The sequence below is a fragment of the Nymphalis io genome, chromosome 3, assembly GCF_905147045.1.
Source record: "Nymphalis io chromosome 3, ilAglIoxx1.1, whole genome shotgun sequence".
Lineage (NCBI taxonomy): Eukaryota > Metazoa > Arthropoda > Insecta > Lepidoptera > Nymphalidae > Nymphalis > Nymphalis io.
Window position 1 is genome coordinate 7687637 of NC_065890.1, and position 26457 is coordinate 7714093.

Below are 26457 nucleotides of genomic sequence, written 5' to 3' on the forward strand. Positions count from 1 at the left end.
TTGAATATATTATTTGTTACTACTATGAATCTCAATTTATAATTTAACACGGTTAAGGTTGTAGAGGTTGTTTGCGCGCAAACTCGCGGGAAGAAAACCTAGAACCTATTTAAATAAGTAAATTCTACGAAAACCTCTTAGCGCTGGTCTAACTGGTTTTTTTTAATTTCTATTACAAACTTACACAGCATAGGAATTCTTGTTATCTTTGGAATTAATCAAAGGAATTTCGTTAGAATGGAGGTAGCCAGCGGATAGAAACATTGATTTGCTGAAGATCTTAAGCAAGCAGCTTTGAGGTTTTTATGTGTAAAATTTGAATCTATAATTCCTGTCGTGATTGTGGAAAAATAAATGGTATCTTTTGTTAACATAGAAGTGGACAAGGAATCCTGCGATTATCGACTTAAATGTCATCGACATATCAACAATATGCCAGTGTATAGTTCAAATCTTATCAAGATAGAAAGTGTGATGCTACCTTTATCGATTTTTTCGTTAAAACGGCATAATAGACTTATACAACCAAGTGTTCACTTCTGGGAAATGTAAATCATTATTAAGAACATGAAAAAGATGTTATGTCACTCGTGTAATTATACCGGGTCCAATACTCTTCAAGCCGAAACACAACAATACAAACTATTAATTGTTTGTAGTTGAACAACTGATAACTGGGCATCTTTGTTATAATATTGTATGAATTTATGAATGAAATAGTCATTTTTATTTCATACATAAATGCTAAATACATAAACTTTTAGATTTTTTTATTAATACTATCAAGCAGTGAACATAGGCCTCTCCCAAGGTGCCAAAGCTCCCGGTTCTCCGCCTTCCGCATCCAGTACTATACTATAACTATATAATTAAAGCCTTCAATATATACAAATAAACATTACAAATAGCTACTCTAAAAATCACGACCGTGTGGAATGGTATATTGACAACAATCTGTCAATGATCTTTATTATATATTCTTACCCTCTATATACTATAAAGCTTTTACCCTCTAACAATAGGGGGCAATAAATGTCTTGTCGTATAACAATTTCCGGACAGAAAAGACTGGCGATAAGCCTTCGTCCGGTTGTAATGGGGTAATTGTGGCTATCGGTGTTGATAGTCGATCGGAATCAGAACTCTTTCGCGCTAATGTGTCGATTAGCGCTTCTATTCATAACTGTCCGACCTTATAATGGACTGCAAAGTGGAAACACACTTACAGGTACACGCTATATAACCTATTTATATGTTCATCATTCGTGGTCACATCTGTGGTTAGATATATAATTTATGATAAAAATAGCAATCATAATTATTTAGGAATGCGTCAACAAGCTATTAAAATATTAACTAATCATATTTCATCTGCCTATGTTTTTAATTTATTATTTTGTATAGACGTAAAACTGACTTCTATTGGTGGTAGAGCTTTGTGCAAGTTCGTCTGGGTAGGTACCACCCACTCATCAGATATTCTACCGCAAAACAGCAGTACTTGTTATTGTTGTGTTCCGGTTTGAAGGGTGAGTGAGCCAGTGTAATTACAGGCACAAGGGACATAAAATCTAAGTTCTCAAGGTTGGTGGCGCATTGGCTATATAAGCGATGGTTGACATTTCTTACAATGCCAATGTCTAAGGGCGTTTGGTGACCACTTACCATCAGGTGGCCCATATGCTCGTCCGCCTTCCTATAAAAAAAACTAAGTTTATTTTTGAGGTAAACTAAAAGTAACTTAACGTGAAATAAAAAACCAGTTTAGCAACACTCGCAAAAACGAGTTGTTAATTTGGCCTCACATAACATAAAATATGGTGCATTTTTTTTATTACATCATAGGATATTAATAAATTCCGATCCTTTTCTCAATGGTTTGTGTTAATATAACCTAATTATTAACTTAAACATTTAGTCAGGCACATAACATTTAAGGCGAAATTTAATAATTTCATAGCTAATAAATAACGGGCTTAAAGATTTATTTGAGTGAATTTTCCTTCACTCCAGCTACACAACAGCTACTCCGTCCAATAAATAATGGGCAATTTCTTTGAGAAACAAAATTAAATCTCGTAGAAAATCACACGGATTTCATGAATAAAAGATGCGTTCGAGGAAAAGGTTGTACGCAGATGAGATTCTGTTTTAGCTCCTGAAGTCGTGAATGAATAATTTAATATTGCCGTCTCGTTACCGAATGAGATTATATTTACCTTTTAAATAATACTTTCTTTTTATTAAACACATTGCAGTTTTTTTGCCTTAATATTTTTAACGCGTGCAAACATTCCACCTGATCGATTTATCTTACATCTCCAAAACATCGCTAACCACATATTACAAGGCGTTATGTCCTCTGTGCGCATAATGGCTTCGTCACTTATTTATTTCAATCTGAAATATAGCAATGTATTTTGCTGCTTGACGGTAGGATAGATGCGATATGAGAAGTGGGTGGTGCGTATACAGACTGAACTGCACAGGATGACGCACTGATATAACACAAACTGTGGGTAGTTTGTGTTGCATCACATTAAAAACATTTTTATTGTGTTGTTAATTTCTTAACATTTTATTCGATAAAAAACACATCTTGTATGTTCGTTTATAAATTACGTAATTTGCTTGTACATTCTGGGGAATGAATACAGCTAATGCCAGTGTTTTGAATTCAAATCGCTTCCAAGGTTTGCTACAGTACAAGGCTGATATGGATTTAGAAATAGGAGTGATCTCATTCGATACCAATAAATGAATTGCTGTACATTGTTTAAAAACACAAGTGTTTTTTCAATTTTACTTTCATAATACTTACACAATAATAGGTGTCATAATAAAATAGTTTTTTTTTTTTAATATTACATTAATGTAGGCAAAGACGAGAATCTCGTTTCCAGTTTGTTCATGTTCATGCGAGTCGTAAAAATGCGAGCTAGTAGTTAAACATGAGCAGCCACAGGTAATAAGTACACTATAATTATAAAATATAAATAACGTTAGCATACTTGTGTAAATATATATAAGTATAAATAAAGTCTTTTATTTTATACACGTTAAATAACGTACGAATTCCATATTCAAAGATTATTTGGATGCAATCGCGAGACGAGGGACCACCCTTTTGAGATATCTATCGTATTAGGTTGCGGTGTCAGTGTCGATGTATGCACCATCGGTCCGGTGTTGTCGCCGTAAATATAATTCGACGTTTAAACAATGGGCATGGCGCCGCCCCTTCACTCAGATCTATAGATAAAGCCTTGTCGCAGCCAGTATGTATTCAAATCTTTTTGAATTAGATAAACTGCTTCTACGGTTGTAATACTATATTATGATGTCAGTGTTTCCAATTAGGCTAGTTTCACGAAACATAAACACAAAGATTTATCATCGTCTTAAAACCGGAAATATTTGCATGGACTTTTATGCCATTCAATTAACTTTAATTTAATCATTATAAAACGCAAATATATCTTCATATAAAATGTTTACATTTATGCAGTAATTAATTTTTATTATTAGAAACACTGTACGCGGTTATTTTTTCTTTTGTATATTTTGAAACAAATATTCGTTCAACTTATTATTATTTTACTTTTGTAATTGTTAAAGTAAGAATTAAATAAAATTATTTTTAATATGATTTTTATCAACCTTATTTATGTCAAACTTGAAATTTATTTTATAAGTAAACTTAATTATTATTATTAAATTAAAGTTATTATATTATTATTAATTTAATTTAAAGTTTTTATAATATTAATTCGTCTATTCGTTATGGATTGATGGAAGTGTGATTAAAATAAATTGCTTTTGACTGTAAACGGCCATCAAAGATACCGCGTTGTGTGTCTGCGTTTAAGATAGACGATGCTTTGGTATCGCAAACCTTTCTCACGATACTCGGTGCGATATCGGGCCCTAAGGCATGTTTCATTCGTAGATTTCTTAGAACACTAGCTAAAATGTAGATTTATCAATGTGATTTTTATGTTTTACCTAGTAAACTACATATACCAACACGGTATCAACGTATAATAAATCAATTGAAAAGGTTATTTTATATAATTATAACAATTTGTTTATTTATACGTAACATAGGTAATAAATACAGGTGCTTAATTTTTTTTTTGTATTAAAAACTTCTAATTTCGTAGAATTTTACAAAGCTGTTAGTTAAAACATGATCGATTCATAAGAAACAGATGGCGTGAAAATGTTTAAGTTCGGATATCTTTTATGTAAATGCGTAATCTTTCTATAAATATTTAGATGTTGAAGTGAGGCCGACGTAACGCTTTTGATGTATTCTACATTATAGTATACCTGTTTGTATTTTTTGCTTGGTTTTTTTACTATAGTCAGAAATGTTAAAGGTTACAAATATTGTTGAAAACTTTGCCAAGACATACCTACGTTATGAGATAATACATGACAAATATATATAGGAATAATAACTATATTTAAACATTTATCAAATATTATTAAGAAAAAATCTTTAAACTTTGTAAAAACTACTAACGCATAAATGATTTTAATTAGTTACAATCGGAATTACATTTTACATTTTTTCTATGTGACAAATTATTTATCTAAATAATTAATTATAAATTCAGTAGTAAGTTTTAGTAACAGTATTAAAAATTTGAGTGAAAGCATTATACAGTTCGTTAACCGTTGCGCTAAAAATGGATTGAAATTCCGGAGGGCTTAGAGCGAAATTAATCGTAGGAGATAAGTGATTGGCACGCACGAATTGGCCCTTAGCAGCAAGACAGGTGTCATGATAGATTACTTGGCTAATATTATGATCAATTATTTCATACATACAATCAAATATAATGATTCATAAATAAAACAAATGACTTATAGTTAAATTTATAAATGTATTTTAAAGGAATTTTGTAAACCTCAATATCTATTTAATATATTTGGGTTTAAAAGCGGCTAACCCGTGATCACGACAGGCGTAACTGTTAATACGTCGGACAAAATAATAAAAAACATATGATTGCGGATAAAACTGAATTTGAAGTATGAAATCAATATCATACATCGCGAAAGTTTAAAGTATATTATAATATCGGTGATAATCCAAAGATAATGAATAACATTCCCTATAAATTATGATATGCTTGATTAATTAAACAATATGCCTTCTTCTTGCAAATGAATCAATGATGATGGAAAGAGAGAAATTAGTGTATATATAATAATTAAATAACTCGCTAAAAATCTTTAATAAGTAATTCCGTAACAAATTAGCAGACAAGCTAAATCAATTATTCACTTTAAACGACAACCTATAATAAGTAATAAATTTTAATAAGTTATTATAGTTTTAATATTTTATCAGTCATGGGAGCATTTGTGTTGTTGAAATTTAGTAAAGCCATTGAAAATAAAGTATAATAGTTGACAATACAGCTAAAAAATTCAAAAAAAGCTTATTAACATGGGCCTCGCCAAGTAGCGACCGGTTGACATGGCCCACCGAGAGAATAAGGCACCTTACGATCATCATGACCATATATTTAATTATCGTATTCATTATAATGTTACCAAAAATATTTGAAAAATATCTCAAACAAGTCTTTACTACTGTAGATTTTTAATTATACCAAACCTAATTCATACGTTATCGAATTTCGTAACGGACTGTCGGTGTTCCAATTTAGGACACGTATATAGGTACATATTTTTAAAATAACTTCGGCATCTGCACCTATGTGTCAGCGGCTACGACGTGTGGTAACTGCAGGCAACACATTCAAGCTATTAACACAAGATTAATATATTAATTCCTCATCGCAGTCGATTAAGTAATCCGGGAAGACTATATTTTTATAAAGTACAGCCGTAATATGTTGCTCACCTCAGGACGGTGCGTGGTTTGTTTACGGAAGCGTGTAGTATCGTCCGCGCCGACCGGCCTCGCCGCGCCGGTTATTCCAAAGTTATGAATGAACTGACTCGTAATTACGTAATAAGTAGTATAAGAACTCTCTTTGCACAATACATAAATACAATTTTATATTAAATTTAATAGATTGGTATACAATGGTTGGGACTTTATAAAAATATGCCGAGATGCCAGCAAACACCACTGAATTACCATTAAACACTTAATTATAATTATTTTTTATTGAAATAATTTTTGATTTGTAATAAATTTAAAAAAAAAAAATTTTGGTTCCCATATATGGGGGCGCGTTGGCGGAAGATATGACGGAAATTATTTCTTACATTTCCAATGAAGCGGTTTCTAACATTCCCCGTTGGCCGGAGGTGACTACTTAGGTGGTATGATCGTCTGGCTTCAAATTATAGGTTAAAAAAAAAACTCTAAATAGTTTAAAATTCTGTGTTTATTATGCGACATGTGTACATTCGCATTCAAAACATTTATACATGTTGCTTATTTAAATATAACTTTTTGTTGTACATCCCTCGTATTATATTAAGTATAAGTTTATTTACTCGAAACATGTGCAAGTAAATCAGACTGCGACGATTAATGAATAAAAATAAAAGTGTTGGTAGCCCGGGCCCGGCTGCATTCCCGAGGCTCAGACTCGATTGGATTCGTTAGATTATGCCAATTACAGATTTCGTTCTTGAATTATAATGTTACTGCTTTTAATGAATTATAGACCGTGTACTCGGAACGAATGGTTTTTTAATGTGATTTTTTGCGATGTTTATTACGAATGAATTGAAATAACTCAACGTCTAGAAGTTGTTATACTCACTCGCAGTGGTAAAATATAAATCAATGATGTTCAATTTCTTATGATGGCCCTTCACCAGTCGAACTGATTCCACGGATATATATTAACACAAATACGTCAAAATATTTACTTATTCACCGAAGGAAGGACGCAAGAGCGGTGTTTTGCTACTGAGAGAACCAATGCAACGATGTCATTTATAACTAAATAATATTTGGTCATTTTTTGCAAATGAAACAAATATAAACAAAAGCGCTTCACTAAATATCACCATAAAATTCACTAATTTGAACTTTAAATTGCCACTTAAAATCCTTTTATATAAAAAAAACCGATACGACTTGCACGCCACCTACCAGGCGTACCTTTATGCAAGACGTGAAATCCCTCGGAATGCCCAAAAACCACCGTATCGAGGAAGTTACAATGATGGACTCACAGTCTATCGATGACAACCACTGGGTACAAAAATTCAACGTAACTAATTGTATGATATAGGAATGCATTAGCGACAAACACTGAAAATTTCTTTAATATCCTTTATACATATGTTAGATCTACGTATGTCTTAGTAGTATGTTTTTATGAAGGATTATAGTTTACATTCGTGCACCCTGTCGTATCATTATATCAGGCGCAGTGAGTGTGAGATGCGCGTTGCCTAGCAACGCGGCGTCGGGCTGGCGAGCGTCGAGACGCTGTACGGCGCCAGTGCCTCTCTCGGCTCCGAACGCTGCGTCTCACCATTGCTGCAACGCCCTCGCCAAAAATTCATTTTAAACTCACGTGCGATGTGATGACCTTACTTGCGTTGCATTCAATTAATTTGTGACAGTTTTTGTTTTTCTTTATGATCTGTGATCAACTTTAGTGATTATGTGCTGTGAAATAATAAATAAAACGACATTTTTAAAAATATATAACGCAATTTAATTAGTAATTATTCATAAAATTATATTTCCTCATATATTAATGTTATATAATATAAAGAATAACAGTGATACAGATACATGTTAAATGATAAGATAAGGTGTTTTTGATTGCGTTGAAAATTACCTACCGGCCTCCATAAGTGACTTTAATTTATTATCTAAATATTTTTTAGTCTTTTATATCTCGATAATATTTAACAAACATTTTATTTCCGCGTTTAATTCAAGTCTATTTACTTAAGTACAGTTTTGTAATCCGTTGCATTTAAGAACAAACATTTTTATTGAGTTTCAAGGGAAAAAGTACTGAAATCTTACCTGAGATGAAAGTAAAGAATACTGCTTTCGCTGTCCGTTTACACTATACATGTGACGATCTTTTATTTAGATGAGTCTCACCCCATAGGTTATTCACCCCCTATCATTAGACACGCGTTTGTTACGAAGGTCAGGGTTATGACGGAAATAAAATTAACCGTTCCATTTGTGAAACAAAAAATGGTTTATGTTTCTTTAAATCAATAAATTCAATACATTTACGTACTTAACTTTTACGCCAAATTAAATTATTCAGTAAACAATAAAATAAAATTCTTAATTGGTTGTTTTTTTTAATCTATATTTATTGTTTCCTTATAAATAGTTTTTTTTTTTCAAATAAAATTAAATATTATTATAAAAAAAAATTTGGCAATTTGCAGTTTGTGTTACATGTGGGATGCCGCAGTGCAGGAGCGCATGCCCCCGGGCGATACCTCGTGTGTACACTCACTGTCTGCTTCGAACAAATCAACTTCGCTGCCCTTAGACAGTATTTTATATTCAAACTATGTCTGAGCTAAACTTGTTCAAATCTCTAGTTTATATTATATCTCAACTTTAATGACTATTAAAAAATTGTAGCCTAATTGCTAATTATATTATATCACGATGCTACTAAATATCTATAACAATTCGTCGCAAGCAACGTAACGTAAGGTGAAAATGCGACCACGAGCTCCGACCGCTCGCGAGGCAGAGGCCGCGCGCGCGCTACATCGCCTTGCGTTCGCGTTGTGGCGTGCAGCCTTTTACCTACAACGCGGACCCACCAGGGACCATCGATCTATTAACAAACATCACAAGAAAGCAATGGTGTGTGTTTCGTGAGTAGATACGTGTAAGGAAGTATTTGAGGGAAAATATAATAATAAAAGCGCGTCCCCTGAAATGATAGAGGTTTCCCGAACAAACCACTAGCGTCAAAGTAATGTAAATACCATAACAAGTCGGTCAAATTGTACATTACGTATGGTCGATTATTCAAATTTCATTGATATTTTAACATTTAGCTTCCATTACTTGTTTGTAATAAAGACTTATAAGAAATAAAACACATTAAACGAGTTCACAAATATCGGCGAAAATCTGAGATTGTGATTGATGTGAAATTTGCAATAAAACTAAAAGTGTAAGTGGCCCGCGGTGCCGGCGCGGCGCGCTCCTCTGCGATCACCTCAGTGATTAGATAATGCCAATACCAAAGGAATCTCGACTTCAAGATATGTATCGAATTTTACTGCTTTCTCATTTATAATTACTTCGTATACAAATGTTGCAGCCCTGACGTGATACTATAATCATGAAATTTTAAATGTATAAATGATTTTGTCATTCATTTGTCCCTTAGAGGCACCCAGTATATATTACTTATTTATATTGTCGTATAATTTATCACTTCTTGATGCTATTTTTCAAGATAACGGAAATCTCTGATTTACACGTAATAAAAAAAGGTTAATATTACTTAAATTATTTATATAAAAACATAGAACATATTTAATCAAATGACGTAATTCGTGTCGAGTAACGTTAATGTAGCTAGCACCGGAACAGCATAATTAACTACGGAACCCTCCGTAAAAGCTGCAGTAATCACTTAAGCCACACCTATCTAGATGCCATCATTTATCAGCAACATTAAGGGTGATCCCTCTACATACGATCCTATTATAAACACTTCCACGCTAAACTTCAACTTAAACCACATTAAAAAAAGATGTTACTTTTATTTAAGCCTTATTGCACAAACGGTGGTGGACTCGACTCTTTGGAGAGGTACTCAACTAAGATTTTTTAAGCGAGTTTCCCAATTACATAATATATATATTAAAAGTAGAAATCGGTTAGCTCTTCTGAATGCCCGTTGAACAATCGAAGTAAATAAAACATATATTTCCGCGTCATTTAATATAAACTTTTTGTTGAGTTTATGTATTCATGTTGAATAGCAATTTACTACATCTACTTATTAGTAGAGGTTTACCTGGCTTTGTACAATCACCTCTCACTCATCACTGCTAAACGGCTCTTCATAGTATTGTTGTGTTCAGGTTTGAAGGGTGAGTGAGCTAGTGTAATTACAGGCACAAGGGACATAAGTTCTTAGTTCTCAAGGTTCTTGGCGCATTGGCCATGTAAGGAATGGTTCCGCGTGGGGGCCCCAGAGGCATTCCCTGGCGGCAGTTGTCGGCGGAGACCTCTCCTTGCCGAGCATCATCAATGCGATGCTCGGAAGCGAGGAGTGCTGGTCGGAAATGGTCTCCTTGCATGCGCAAGCGATCCCGTGGAGCTCCTTGTTATGACGGAAAGGGTACCGCTGGTTTTTTAGTGGGTATTCCGTTGTTCGGGGCGCACTCGGCGCCTCGGACATCGGCGAGCCCCACATACCCCCCCACTGTTCCCGTGGGTAAAAGGCATAATGCGTTTTTCCAGCGACAAAAAAAAAATAAAAAAATGTAAGGAATGGTTAATATTTCTTAAAGCGACAATGTCTATGGCCGGTGGTGAACGCATACCACGAGATCCATTTGCAAGTCCTACCTACTAGAAAAAAAAAAAAATGAATTTCGTTTTCATTTAATAAGCTGTAACCATATATTTCGTAACAATCATACTTAATTTTCCGTCCAGTAGTTTTTATAAGTTTAAAATGTTTGTTATTTTAAGTGAAACATTTTTTTGTTTTAGACTCGAGCGGTCAGCGCCCCGGCACCTTCAGTTACGTCAGTTTTTGCCAGGGAACATGTACGTATAAACTATAATATTTTTAATTATAAATTTAGTTTCTTATACGCTTTTTAACAACCTTGCTCATTTGTTTTCTTTTCTAAAATAGAAAGCAAATGTAACAAGTGTTTCGCATATACTGCGCTGTTTGATAAATCTTGTATACGGTTTACAAACCGTAAATACATTTTTTTAAAATTTCCTAGTATAACGCAATACATTTTCACGAAATTTTCATGAAAATGTATATACAGAAATTAGGAAATATTATATAGAAATATTGTTTAAGAGAGTGTGTTTTTGAAATTTTAATCAACATTCCCCGTTCGGACCTATAGGTTAGAGTGAAGCGACCCTCGTGCCTTTAAAGTTTTGTTTAGCAAAGTTTTTGAAAACTTTTCGAGAGCAATTGACGAAAATAAAGTGTAAATACCTATAAGTAAAAAAAAAATCATGTGTTATTTTTAATGTTTTTTTCGTCAACTTCTTATTTGCAGTATTTGTTTCGTATATGTGTTTCAAATAAATTATAATCCGCTTAACTTGTAGTCGTAAAATAATTCATTCTCTGAGCAAAATAATCGGATTAACTGCATTACGGATAATTGTATAACGCAATGCATTTGCTCTGCGCCTACGCACAATTTGTGTCACTTTCACAAAATTATGTCGCGCCTACAACTTGCGCGTTTGATCTCACATAAACATACTCGAGTTAATCATGGCATTTCACTGAACAGAAATGACTGTAACTTATTATATACCTAAGTTATTTATATATATAAGTAGTTTAGTATAATACTAGCTTTTGTTCAAGATAAAATTATAATGAAACGAGTAATAGCTTTAAACGATTAACCCGCGGTTTCACCCGCGTTAAATAGTATTGTCCGCTCCAATGGGTCGATTGGTAAATGACCCATCTAGCGCAATATTTTTTTTAAATCGAATTGACCTTGAAACAAGCGCGTTCAAACAAACAAACTCTTATCTTTAAAATAAGTAGTATCCAAAGATTAATATATTACGTCTAGTAAATATCGTTATTGTTCAATAATTAATATAATGTTCTTTATAATAAGTAACAATATAATACAATCTTTATGTTTGTTTCTTGTTTTTTTCAGGGTGGTGCTCGCTCAGTGAGTTACCCTGGCCCTGGCGGTCCAGGTGGTCCTGGCTCACGCCTGGATTTGTGTTACGTGGCGGAACGTATGCTCGCACTTCACCTGCCAGATAGAGATGCTCAAGCAGAAGCCCAGGCTGCTCATATGCTGAACAACAAACATGGTGAACATTACATGGTCAGTACATCCACTACTGGATAGATTGTGTAGAACTTAGTTGGTTTCGTTTCGGTTTTAATGGTTTCGATAACGGATTGCTTATGATTTAAAAACAGGTCTATTTTCTAGTGTTCGATTTGTAATCAATCTAGTACGCTGTGATGAAGGAAAGCTTCGGAATGAAACTGGAATGTATTGATCAAATTTTATGCTAAGGCGAGCATATTACAATTTTTTTACTTTAATATTGTATGGTTCTTGCAGTTTATAACCGAAACTACTAGGCCATGTTAATGGAACTATACTTGATATTATTGTATAATTAAAAAATATATATTTAACTTCAGGTATTTGAAGTGAGTGGCAACGACACTAGCGGCGATGGTCGCACGGCACGTAGCGTGTTCGGTCGTGCGCGGTCACTGGGCTGGGCAGGAGATTTAGCGCCGCCACTTGAACGTCTATGCGCTGCTTGCAAGCATATCGAAAGCTGGCTGGCTGCCCATCCGAAGAATGTTGCGATACTACTAGCTTGGTTAGTAACTATGCCTCAAAAGTAGTAACTCAAATGTATTAGTATTATATTTCACGTAGTATAGTTCACAAATAAATTTAATTATTATGAATTAATTGTAAAACGAACTTTTAAGGGGCAACCGGGAGCGGCTAGGAGTACTAGTGGCAGCCTACATGCACTACTCGGCGATTTGCGGTGCTCCGGAACACGCACTCGACCGCTATGCGATGCGACGCTATCTCGACGACAGAGTCCCTGTTTTCCACCTGCCCTCCAACAAACGGTAAATAGAACGATTTAATCAATGAGCTCATCATCGTTTTTTATGTTAATATTCAAATCAGATCTCTGATCCACGATGATTCTTACAATTGAGCTCAAAGTTTTCTGATAATTTAAATAATACAAATTTCAATCCATTTTTTTATTTTTTAGTAATGTTTTTATGATATTATTTTATGATAGCGACAATTATTATTTAATGCAATTTTACAATAGTTGAAAGTCTATCATACACTGATAGCCTTATAAATCTATAAAAAGAGCTAACCTAGCTCAAACTCATCAGTATTCCGCTCCGCTTCTCTGGCTGTTCACCTAATGAGGCTGCGGTGTGATCGTTACTTATAACTTATAATGTGGAATATATCTATGTGCAGCATTACTCACAAATATTCCTAACTGACTACTATATATATTATATTATTCAAATATGCACATAGTTCTAATGCTAAACTTTGTTACTAAGGACTTGGACCTAAGTGGTCTAAAGTAAATATTGTGGTGGTTAAGTGGCTTAGTAAATATTGATAATCTGTTATACCTATGATTTCGGCACATAAATGACTGTAAATTCCTTAATTTAATTCAATTTTATACGGTACAAGCTAAACCCTGCTGACGTCTTGCCTGTGCCACGAATTGTTTTGGAGATCGGTAGAACGCCATACAAGATAATGGAAATATTCTATATAAAAACATTTACAAATATGTGCGAATGATAATCGATCCAGTATATATGTATATAATAAAGCATTTATTATTATATTTATTATATATGGTTATATTTTAGTCGACCGTCATTAGTGTTCATTCAAATATCAGTAATCACTTAGCTCATCATAGAATTTCAAGCTACGTTAATTTTATTTATTTATTTATTTTATCAAATAGGAAGCCAACTTATATATTAAGAAAAACATTGTCTTATTGCATGTATAAAAATATAGTAACAAAATATATAACAATTATTGGCTAACTTAACATTCAAAAAATAAAATACGAAAAACAAAAAAAAGCATCTTTAACTTAAATAACAAAATAAATAACTTAATTTTGATATAAATATAAATATATTTCCGTCCGTAATCCGTAACAGCCTGTGAATGTTCCACTGCTGGGCTAAAGGCCTCCTCTCCTCTTTTTGAGGAGAAGGTTTGGAGCTTATTATATTTATATAAGTATAATTAATTTTTACTGGTGGTTGGGCTTTTTGCAAGCTCTTCTGGGTAGGTACCACCCACCCATCAGATATTCTACCGCAAAACAGCAGTACTTGGTATTGTTGTGTTCCGGTTTGAAGGGTGTGTGAGCCAGTGTACAGGCACAATGGACATAACATCTTAGTTCCCAAGGTTGGTGGTGCATTGGCGATGTTGGTCACCACGTACTATCAGGTGGCCCATATGCAAATACAAACAAAAAACTAAATAAAATAAAATTACATTACATTAAAATCTTCAATTTTTAAAATTTCTTAATTGAAACTTACATTTTTAAGCACACGCAATTTTCGTTTTTCGCCTGTCAAAAACAATTTCAACCAATTGAACAAGATGCTGGTATCGTAATTTTAAGTTCCATTAAGTATCATTAGAGTGAACAAGAAGAAATTAATTTCTCGACTCTTAATCGACTTTGTCGGTTCGGGTATTTAATTATTTAAATACCGTCAGTAAATAAGAATATAATATTTCTGAAATTGACAATTAGAATGACTTGTTCATAAATAGAAAAATAAAAAATAAATGAACTGTTATATTTATTTAACGACTAATCTATTTAATCGATCCAAAGATCAATACGATAACATTATGACGTCACAAATATGGCACGTTTTGTAGTAGTCGCCTGACCTGACTACAAAACGTTTTCATTAAAGCATTTATTCATTTTTAATATTATATACGTCATAGTATTAAAATAAAATAAAAATAGTATATATCATTAAAATATCTAATTTCTCTTAATAGATAGTCTAAGTATTATTTTGTTCCAAGAGTTATTAATCGTAGCATCTTTGGTTCTAGATACATAGATACGTTTGCGGGCTTGCTAGCTGGTCAGATCCGAGTAAACGCGGCGCCACTGCAGCTGACCCATGTGAGCGTGGCGGGCTCACTCGCAGCGCCCACCACCCCCACTATCGCCTTCCTGAAGATATACGAGAATTATACCTGCGTCTACACATCAGGTTTGTACGTCTATGCTCTCGGAATTCTTGATATATTTGTTTCAGTTTTTGTTTCAAAAGTTGATTTATTATTTGAAATAATTGTGCAATTGGTCAGCAATTACTGACAACAATACAACAAACATTACCTAAACGTAATAATAAGTAATTTTTTTTTACTCTAGGACTGTACATGGTCAACGGCGGTGGATGGACTGTAGGTGTAGGTCGGCTCGCGCTACGAGGTGACGTTCTAGTGCGCGCGTATCGGAGACCAGCGCATGCGCACACACACGCGCACAATCCCCAACGACACCTGGTCTTCGCCTGTCAGTTCCACACCTGCGCTGTTGCGGACCACACCCTCTCTTTTACTAAGCAACAACTTGACCACGCTGTGCACGGTAAATCTTTGGCACATGCCCTCCCTGCTTACTTAGTGACTGTATTTAAGTTATCGACTAAATACACTAATAATACGCACTCTTTGATTTTTTACCTATAACTTACCTCTAGTTCTTATAAAGGTGAGGAAATGCTGAATTATTGTTTATATACATACTTAGTTTCAAGATGAGGTACACTACACTTTAACATAGATTAAAATTTTCAGCATTTCAAAACTTATTTTCTTATTTCGTCCTTGTAAATATATAACCCCGAGTAAAGAATCCAATTTTATTTTATTTTGATATCACATCATTCTAACAATTATAAATAAGAAATACCTACATATATTCCTCTCTCCAACCAGACCCGTCGTTTCCAAGTGACGGAGCGGTAGAGCTGGTGTTCGCTCGCGGCGGGTCGGGTGGCGCGACGCCCGCCCCCACTCCGGCGGCCCCGCTGCGTGCGGCGCCCGACGCACTCGCACGCGCAGATTCCCTCGAACATCTGAGACCACTCTCCACGATCACTGATGATGATCCAGGTATGCTCCCTTTACTTAATAAAGCTTCGACTAGATTTGAGTAGAGCGACACCTTTATTTTGGTCCTTTTACTTAAAAAAAGTTTCGAGTAAAAATTTGGTTCCATAAATAGAGCGACATCTATTTACATATCCGAAATCCGAAACAGCCTGTGAATGTCCCACTGCTGGGCTAAAGGCCTCCTCTCCTCATTTTGAGGAGAAGGTTTGGAGCTTATTCCACCACGCTGCTCCAATGCGGGTTGGTGGTATATTTTATTATAATAAAATAATGTAAACGCAATTATCTTAAAACATATTACAGAATTTAGACTTTTATTGCGTCAGAAAATAAAATATTAAAAGGCAGACAAACAAAATAAAATAAAGGCAGATAAATAATTAATTAATAATATGGGTTTAATTTAACTTCACCTGTTAGTATTAATCTCTCAACTAAATTTTTAACCGATAACTGTTTGAGCTGAAATTTAAGACAGACACCTTTTTTGTTACGGTAACATTAAATTATATTTACATTTTAAATTATAGGCACTAACTAATTATATAAAATCAATTATTTTTAAATGGAAATGAAATTATTATAATTTAAATGATAAAAATTTAAAATAGAATATTTTATTTAGATTGCGAATAAATAAATATTTTTATTAAATGTCATGTTGTGCTTGAATATAATATTTATGAAACTTTGAACTTGGACATTAGAGTAAAACTTTTTACACAAGAACTCTGGCCCGCGGTAGTTAACTTAAGTTTTATTAGCTTCACATCCGTTGTTTTCTGTTTATTTTTGTTGTAGCTAAGTCGTTGAACGTATATCATATAGAGCCATATGTATGCAATGATATTACGCCTTACATAAATATATTTATAACATAACGTAATAATTTGTCATGGAGTTAAATTATTTACTATTTGACTGAGTTTCGAATCACAAGCCATATCGACTTGGCATGTTTTCAACGATTGGGAATAAAACGATTTGTTTTTAGTTTTTAAATGCTTGTAATAAATAAACTATACTACTAAATAAATACTAATAAATAAATATGATCCATATTGCAATTGCTCTTCTTCGTAATCTGTGATAATTGCCTTATATATTAAAAAGTCTACCGTCACAGTAAAAACAAATAGAGACATGCCATTTCCAAGTGTTGTTATTAATATTATATTTTCTTATACATTCGTATTGTTCACTTTTCTTTAAGTTATTGTAATACCATTATTCGTAATCAAATGTATGTTACTCAGAGAACTATTTGTAATCCTACTTTCCCCTTTAGTTAAGCGTAAAGTTCGTAAGAGGAGTGTATACCATAATAGCCCAAAGGCTCAGGAAAGCTCCTTTCTTAACTTTCACATCGCGAGCGCCTGTACAATTGAACTATTGACCACAGAATATTAAAACTCTATGGATTTATTCTACAAACATTAATTTTCAATTTAAAATAATTACATTACAATTTTGTTTACTTCAACCATTTAATATATGTATAAAATTATAAACTAATTATTCTCAAAAATATAAGACGAGCAAATCGATTTATTAGATACACAATTTTAAATTTAAATTTAAATATAAATATATCATACAGAATTATAAAAAAGAAATTTATATATCATATAGATTTACTTTATAATAATATTGTACCATCGTGTCCATCAAACATTTCTTAATTACACAAAACCGGACACCGCAATGGCCCACATTTGTATGAGTGGAAATGTATAGTGTCGACATGTCATTATAATAGTTGACAAAGCTGTTAGCGGTAGCGGTAGTGGCGTTGCAGGTGCGAAGCTATTTTAGTGATGTACACCGCCGCGCCGCCCCGCCCGCCCAGTCTCACGCCGACTCTAACCAGTGCGCCACGAATATTATCAGTTTCATAAATCCTCTTTTATCAGTGATAATATATTATCAACACAATGACACATTTATACGAAAATATAAAGTAATACAAAACGTTGATATAGCGTAATAAGTACATCTTAGTGAACATCGTTGGATCAGCTGATCGACAGTTTTTTTTTTTTTTTAATTATTAATTAAGCCGGTAAGTAATGCTCATAATTAAAAAAAAATATTCTATATAATTATATTGTGAAGTTAAACCTCAGTGAATCACAGAAATGTCGATGAAAACAGCGACTTAAATTTCAATTCTCAAACAATTGTTAGTAGCACATTATGTCAAAAATAAACGTGCAGAACTAGCGTAAGAGTTGAAAGACGTAACGAAATTAGTTACATTATACAATGGTTATTTTCAATGGTCACAGCTATGGTGAACGGATTTTATTATGAGAGTGTTCAATGGCGTTTCACTATCACGACGCGTGCGCCTAATTGACCACCGTGGCGGATAGTTGATAGATGTCCATTCACCCATCTCAGATGAGCCCTTAACTGTTTCCTTTTGTCATAATCAAATAACCCGAGTCAACGAAGGTCACTTATCACTGATCATAATTTTACTACTACAAATTATTTGCAAAAACTTGATAACAAACAATAAATTATTTGATTTCTATAAAATTTTATTTTTATACATTTCAAAGTTTTAAGCGAAATACGTGTTAGTCAATTAGATGTACATTTATTTCATGTAGTATAATTAAAATGTATTATCATACCATTTCAAAATACGTACATTGACATATATTTTATGTTTATGTACATAGTATACATTTAAGTATTATAAGAAACCTGTATGGATTAATTCATCCAATCGATTGAATACTTATGCGGAGACGCAAACCTGTTATGCATTATAATTCGTTTTTCTTACGTAGTATATACTGAGTAGCAAATTGTAATGTTTTGTGAATAGTATTTGTAGTTTAAATTTTGTCGCAATTAATTTGAACAGATGATATTAAACAAACAAGTTTAATATATATAAGTAGTTTATATTATGTATAGTTCATGTATTCTCACTTTTCTTTTTGGTAATAATGTAAAGAAGTTTTAGTTTTCTATTACTTCAGTTACTTTTTGTCTAAAATATTTTAAGTAAGTGTCGCCGTCGTCAATATATGCTCAGCATAAAAGTTGACAGACAGAGTATGACGGTACCATCCAATGGCTTGTGGATAATAAAGTTAAATAAGCAACAGGCCGGAAATGTGTCAGTGCTGGGCATACGCAGTAGGTTTTTCTTCTGAAGTAGGTTTTGATCTTATTGAGAAGCTGTATCACTGTAAGGTTATAAGTTTGGCAGAATTTCATCCGTCACGTGCAGTTTTACCGCCAACCACGAGGTGAATATAAACACATAAAGCTCGGCTCTGTTGGCCTGGACTTCACTCGGGATCTTAATTCAAGATTCGTGGTTTAAATCTTATTGATATATTGCAGTTATATAATTGGTGTCGCAGAAATTTTAAGCTTCCAATTTTAAATGTGAAGAGGAAAATATAGATATTGCTAAGGCTGGTATTCGTTTGTAAACATAAACAATCATTTTCTATTTTATATAAAAAAAAAATGTATATATATCCTATACTGTACGAATTCATAGGAAGTGACAAAATTGAAATGATGAACATTACAAATCAATACATAAAACGTGTTTACAACGAAAAGCGAGTGAAACACGATTAATATAACGACAACTGCATTTTTCATTGAAGCTCAGAGGCTCACACTAACCTAGCAGTCATTAATTCTAGTGCATTACTTGTGCACGCGTCGTGAGAGCCGATTATAACATGTGTGTCATGACGCGGCTTTCGTTTTCAATTAATTATGGTTTATTATTAAATTGAAATTAATCTTTATCTCGAATAGGAGGTACTTTCATTCATATTCAGTTCGCAGAACCGGTTCAATGATTGATATAAGCAATGACTGTCCTAGAAACAGGTGAGCGAAACATTGATAATAAGGATTGTTAACTATATTTACTATTTTAGGTATTTTGTTTTTAACATTCATACTTGTAACGTTTTGACAAGTTCTAAATGTTATTTATTAAATGTATAGCAAGATATTGGATGATTATCAAATGTTACAACTTTTACAGTTTAACTAAATGTTTGTAATTTTAATGGTAAAATTATAACAAACGCAATTAATCTAACCAGTTGTCAATTTAGCGGAACATTTATTAATTAATTATGTCCCGCCTTCTTTATTAAGAATTTCCAACGTAGTGCTATATTTATTTTATGCTCATTAAAATGTTATATTTGAAAATCGAATACAATTTTGCTTTATAAACAGACACTTGTAAATTGAAATTTTATTAAAATTTAGTTAATTTGTATTTGTAACCTTATTATAAGATCATTATCCATTAAAAGGCATGCTATTACATTATTGAAGTCGTAAATTTGTAGAAAATTAACATAAACTTGAATATTACGTTACCATTACAAAAATCTTGAAATGGAGGACCATACATTTTGAAGATGTGATAAAAATGAATATTTTGCAAAAGGAAGACACGTGAACCGGTTACGAATTCGAAGTTCGACGGACATAAAGAGTGGTTTTGGGATAAGGTTGAGTAATAATGCAGAGCTTAGAGTTTCGTAGAAACACAAGGTGGAGCGGCCCGATGACATCATTGGAAGCCGTCACGAACGCACGCTCACCTTCGCGCAGATTACGGTCTAACCACGGAATTTTGTTCAAATCGTTAATGCCCATTACTATGTAGAGCCCAACGCCACAACACTTCGCCGAAAGAGATGTGTGATACATTTACAATTTGTACAGGTGCGCTCCACGACTTTCTTTATTGACTACCCGCTAGAGTATATTTTATTTTCTAGAATGAATTAACTTAAATACTAAGTTATAAATACTAAATTATGTGTATATGTCTATACAACATTATAAAAAGAATGGTTACATTCTCTAATCGCATGAATTCTTAAGATTAAGAGTGTAGTTAACTGGTGTTACCAGTTTAATTTGAATAAATATTTTTGCATTAAATTGTGGGCTTATTGAAGGAGGTTGATATGCTATATAACATCATGCTACGATCCTAAGCAGCACACCAATAACCATTAAAGTAAGCCGCTCTGGCTAACTGTGTATAGATTAACTCATCACATCTCAAGGCAACATCGGACACAACTAGTATGTAATCTATATATATATTGACTAACTGACTGACTGACTGATATATTAAAGTACAGCCACTATTGGAGCTAGCGCCATGAAAATTTGCATACGGGTTCCTTTTACATAGTAGGTAAGCACAAAGGAAGCAATTTTAAAAATATAAGAACTAAAGTACTGATAAAGGGGATGAATGTAATGTTAAAATGTAAAAAGCTATAGAAATAGATATATAGCAATTCTGAATTATGACGTCAGCAAAGCCGCGGGTAAAGTGCTTGTATTCAAATATAAGTATAAAACATGTAGTGTACACATGATACGTACTCAGATAGCTATTTAAAAAATGATCCTAAGGCCTGTATATATAAGTGTCACATAGATTGATCTTTTATAACTACATTTCATGTCAAACGCGAACTTGTTTCGGATTTTGATATATGTATATAAAGAATAAAATTTCTGTTATATTGTCAAATAAACTATATATTTAACTAGTAACTTGCTACATTTAATTATCGTTTAAGAAGTTAAATACAACCACCGCCACCGCCGGTGGTCACCACCGCCCATAGACATTGCCTATGTAAGAAATATTAACTAGTCTATTACTATTATTTCACAAGCTAACTCAACTTTCAAACCGGAACACAACAATACTTATTGCTGTTTGGCGGTAGAATATTAGGAGAAAACACCCACTGTTTTTCTACCCAGGCGGGCTTGCACAAGACCGTGCCACCAAGTAAAGTTCCCTTTAATACCCGTGTAATCAATAATCCCCAGAACACGAGACATCCGAATATCATGGTCACGCTAATTTTGATTAGTTAACGAACAACAGTCGTCATAAATTTATCATCGTGACCTTTGTCGGGTTCATCATTAATAACCGTAGACATGTTTTCGTGAGCTCAGCGGGTGATTTAAGTAAATATTTATTAATTTGCAAAGACATTATTTTATTTAAACTATGTATATAAGCGTCTCGTTTAGACAGTGGGTTGCTTAGAAACAAGTTTCTAAAAACTGTTCCGCACTAGAACCAGTTGTATAAAACAGATAAATCCTAAAAATAAATAGGTTCATAAATTGTAATACTCGTTTACTTAAAGCATATCTCTAGATTTCGATTAAAAATAAATGTTTAATATTTTGCATATAATTTTGTAAAGTATTTATGTATTTATAGTCCATATTAAAAAATAGCAAATGGCGCATAAGAATTGGCAGGTCAAGCGTCGCACATCCTCTTCCTGCGTCGGCGCAGCGCAGGCGTTTATTTCGTAAGAGTAGCCCTCGCTTGACTGTTACCGTGTTATTTTTGTGAAGATCACAGAAATAACTATCTACCCTATAAGATCTCGACGGTGACGGTCACAGTGACGTTGATAACTTTATGCTGATCGCGTTATTGACAACTTTATATTTAGATTAGTTTCGAAATTTGATTAAATTTCAACTTCCGATTAGAATGTTTTCACGAATTCCAAGAAATCGAAAATTATCTTTGATACTCATCATTGATTAAGACATTCATACATTAAGTCGTGTGAAAATGCCATTTGACCTCATTTATCTATTTCTATAGACATGTTGTTTTTAAAATATATATATATTTTAAGCACAATATTATCATAAAAGCAGAAAAAAATAGTATGTTCAAGTAACACATTACACATAAGTTGAAAATTTATAGGAGGCGTATGTGCCCGCTAATTAACATTATTTACAGTTTTTTTAACCCTTAATTTGTTCAATAACTAAGCTTTACGATTTATATTGACACACATATTGATTTGAAGATAGAAATTAGGCTTCCTAGGAAACAGAACAAGTTCTCTTTATGTCAATGGAGCTGATTTATTTAACATTTTCAGAATGAAAAAGTACAAATTACTATTATACACTTGACCCAGTTGTTATATAAAAAAAGTGTAAAAATAATAAAAAATAAAGTTATTAGCACTTAGTGTATTATAAACAGTAGAGTACTTACTGTACAGCGTACACATTCATATCCTATGATCTGATCTTGAATAGATTATAATAACAAAAAGGTACTTCTCGCAAAGGACATTTCCTTGTTAGGCGTAGTTGCCTTGAACCACAAACCTGTATGGATTCTTCTATACAACAGTTTGTTATCAACAAGGCTTTACAAAACAATTTATGCATAGATATAAAACAAAAAATAATAAAATATATATTTTATTGTATGACGATATAATAACGACGGCGACTTTTTATAATTATTTTGAATAATTTTAATTAATACTATTTATTAGTGAGGCGACTTTATTACAAATGTCATTTAATGCAAAAACGAAAAGTAACTTAATTAAATTGTTTGAAATTGCTGCCAAACTTACGTCGCACAGACGTTCCAAAAAAGCTCTACTTTTTTTTAAGTCGGTTAGAAACTAGCATTTGACAGTTCAGTCAGCGAAGACAAAGTTTATCACGAAGTGATCATTACAATCTATTCAATGAATAAAAAAGACTCTTTGTGACATTCCGTGAGACAACGGTGACGGCCGGGATATGGGTAACGGGAATCAAATGCAGTCCTTTTAGGGATCTTGTCTTGCTACCCGACTACTTTTAACTACTGCTACTCAATGTTAGCAATAAACAGTTAATAAACAGCGCGTGTACTTACTACAAGTCGTAACTTTCATTCAAATAAAACTGTTTATACTGTTACGCATTCAAGACATTGCGTTCCGTCTAAATTCATTATTTTCATTTTAATTGAACCACAAACCGGAGTACTCAACTTTGCAATACAGAGTTTTCACTTTCATAATATTATAACCTTTGGTGACAGGTGACAATAACGGCAGTGCAGAGGGCTCGGGCTCCGGTGGGGAAACGGGCGAGGGGGCGGAGGCTGCTCATACGTTCGGTCCTTTGGACGGGTCCATCTACGCGACAGTAGTACGCGCGAGCGGCGGACCATCCTCTCCGCTCAGCGCATCAATGGATTCAGGCATATCGTCGGCGGGCCGGCGGGCCGCCCCCAGTCCGCCCGACGAGCTGGACGCGCTGCTAGGCGATATGCTTAGAACTGTGAGCGCTCTACCCGATCCGCCGCCAACGCCGGCTCCTCAGTCGCACGCCGACCGCGCTCCTGATATACCGTACCACGCGCGCGCTGACTCTGCGCCATTTACTTACGGAGCACCCGGTTTACGGCCTGGCATGCTTCGCGCTTCTAATCGCCTCGCCAGCCCCGAGCTGGTACGTCGAGCTCTCGGCAGTGACCGGGGATATCGAGCAATCGAAGACGATGATGACGAGCGCACCGTCACTCCGGATCCTTCTCAACGGACCCCATTATCACCGCGCTCCCTCCGCAAATTTACCCATGATGACATCACAACTACAACAACTACAACCATCCCACCTCCGGCTTCGCCTGTACGCAACGGAAAGTGAGTACAAATATCGAATATTTTTATTTTTTTTATTATATTAAGTGATAAGTAAATCATAACTTTAATAAAAAATTATATATAATCTTATTTTGATTGTGTTCATAAATAAATATTTTCTATTATAATTCTCGATGTTTGCTTAAAAAAAATTATGCAAATTGTGCAATTATAAGAGATTTGCGGAAATGAATTACGAATAATGATTGCTTGCGAATATGTTTATAAAACCGTCATTATAAATAAATATTAAGATAATGTGAATAGTTGAAATCTAACCCAGATAGTAAATGAGTAGAGTATAATAAAAAGAAGGGGAATTTGGTGGGAGATATAAACATGTGTTCCTGTGTTGTGGGCGTGGAGGCCACGCGCCCGCCGCCTACAACTGTTTATACTGTTTACATTTAAAACCTTACATCGATACTTGTATTTTTAGCGATATCAATAGCATTTTAACTAAATGTTTTCTGAAGGTCTCATTAATGGGGCAAATATATTAGGCGCCTATAAAAAAATGTACTGGTAAAACCATAAATACAAATTTGCCTATATTGTTACTATTAAATTGTGTACTCGTATAGATCATAGATATTTAGTATTATAGATAATATTAACGTCTTGACCAAATTAGGCGTTAGACTCGTGAGAACAAACAAAGACAGATAGTGTTTCGTCCATCTAAGTTTCGACATAAATGGTTATTGAGTCTGAGCAATAACATTGTGGACGCTTGGTTAATTTATTTAGTCGCGTTCCGCTCGACCCACTTCACTGTCAATGAGGGTAATGAAATATCCCATAACCAATCTCGGCTATTACGTCGCGGACCACTTGATCATTTTTATGTTCCTGTAATTGTATTACAGAGCATCTCGTTAGATTAATATGTATAGTACGATGTCACATACCCACTTACTATAGCCAAGATGTTAAATGATGAATTAAATTCAATCTAGTACATAATTTTTTTTTTCTATGTTTTTTTAACTGTCTAAACCTAACCTGCAAATTCTAATTTAGAATATTTTCTTTAATTTATTCAAGGATATATAATTTTGTTCTTTGTACGATTTTTTATATATATAAGAGATACTTAACTATACACTTATATCCGTTTATTTTCGATGTATTTTATTTATATCAACTTTTTATAATGGATCGAGTTGATTTTTATCGAATACCAGATTGAATACCAAAATCGTGATAAGTTGTATAGAGCCATATGTATAGAGCCATATCGTCTTTTTATTGCAAAAGCAAAAAACTTCATTACTTTACATATTATAGAAACCTGTTTAGCGGTCGCCAAAATGTATCGTTATCTTTGTAAACGTTGTTATCTATATTGATTATGTTGGACACAAACGAAAATAAATCAGACCCGACGCACTTCATATTTCTTTAAAACAAGATTTACCAAATACCTAAAATATATTTGAATATTTAGGCCTTATTTTTTCAGATGTTATTAAAAGATAAAGTAATACTTTGTTAATGTCTCACTGCTACGCTAATGCAGTAGGCTTTATCTTGAGGTGAAGTTATGAAGCTTCAAAACTACACCATTATTTCACCACACTGATCTTATGCGGGTCGGTGGTTACAATTGTTGCAGAGTGCCTTTCAACATATGCAGGTTTTTTTTTACGCCCGATCAAAAGATGAATTATAACAGACAAAGCTCGTTATGAATACTCGGTAGTCCTTGGACGGTTTTGAACCCGTAATCTTAGCGTAAAACTAACGTATTCTCCCACTGGGCTGTCTCGAATCCAAGTTTATTAAAATATTGTGAAACAAATAAATTAAAATCGTGGTGTAATTGATATAATAATCTTAAATGATCGTTGTTAGCTCGTTGTTAGCGTATATGACTGGAAAACAAAGACGCGTATTGCGACCCCATTGCGGTAACAAGTAATAACAGTAATTTACTCGTCGTTCTTGTTGACATGCATGATTATAAACATTATATGCGATACATCTCAGCACTCCGCGGGCGGTCCTTTGTTTTCTTAGTAAGTTTATCGAA

At 33.7% G+C, this 26457-nt stretch overlaps 2 protein-coding genes across 10 annotated transcripts in view; both read left to right on the forward strand.

Moving 5' to 3' along the window:
- Nucleotides 1–26457, forward strand: part of LOC126781428 (tensin-1) — a 101222-nt gene that overhangs the window by 68074 nt on the left and 6691 nt on the right. For all 9 annotated transcript variants that reach the window (XM_050506399.1, XM_050506400.1, XM_050506403.1 and 6 more), the window contains 8 exons: nucleotides 10679–10735; nucleotides 11845–12021; nucleotides 12351–12538; nucleotides 12654–12803; nucleotides 14830–14993; nucleotides 15158–15376; nucleotides 15727–15903; nucleotides 23816–24422. In XM_050506399.1, coding sequence (XP_050362356.1) covers nucleotides 10679–10735; nucleotides 11845–12021; nucleotides 12351–12538; nucleotides 12654–12803; nucleotides 14830–14993; nucleotides 15158–15376; nucleotides 15727–15903; nucleotides 23816–24422 — 1739 coding nt within the window. The remainder of the gene's footprint in view (nucleotides 1–10678; nucleotides 10736–11844; nucleotides 12022–12350; nucleotides 12539–12653; nucleotides 12804–14829; nucleotides 14994–15157; nucleotides 15377–15726; nucleotides 15904–23815; nucleotides 24423–26457) is intronic.
- Nucleotides 456–26457, forward strand: part of LOC126781458 (enhancer of yellow 2 transcription factor-like) — a 67208-nt gene continuing 41206 nt past the window's right edge. Inside the window, exon 1 of the mRNA XM_050506450.1 lies at nucleotides 456–469. The gene's annotated coding sequence lies outside the window, so the exon portion shown is untranslated. The remainder of the gene's footprint in view (nucleotides 470–26457) is intronic.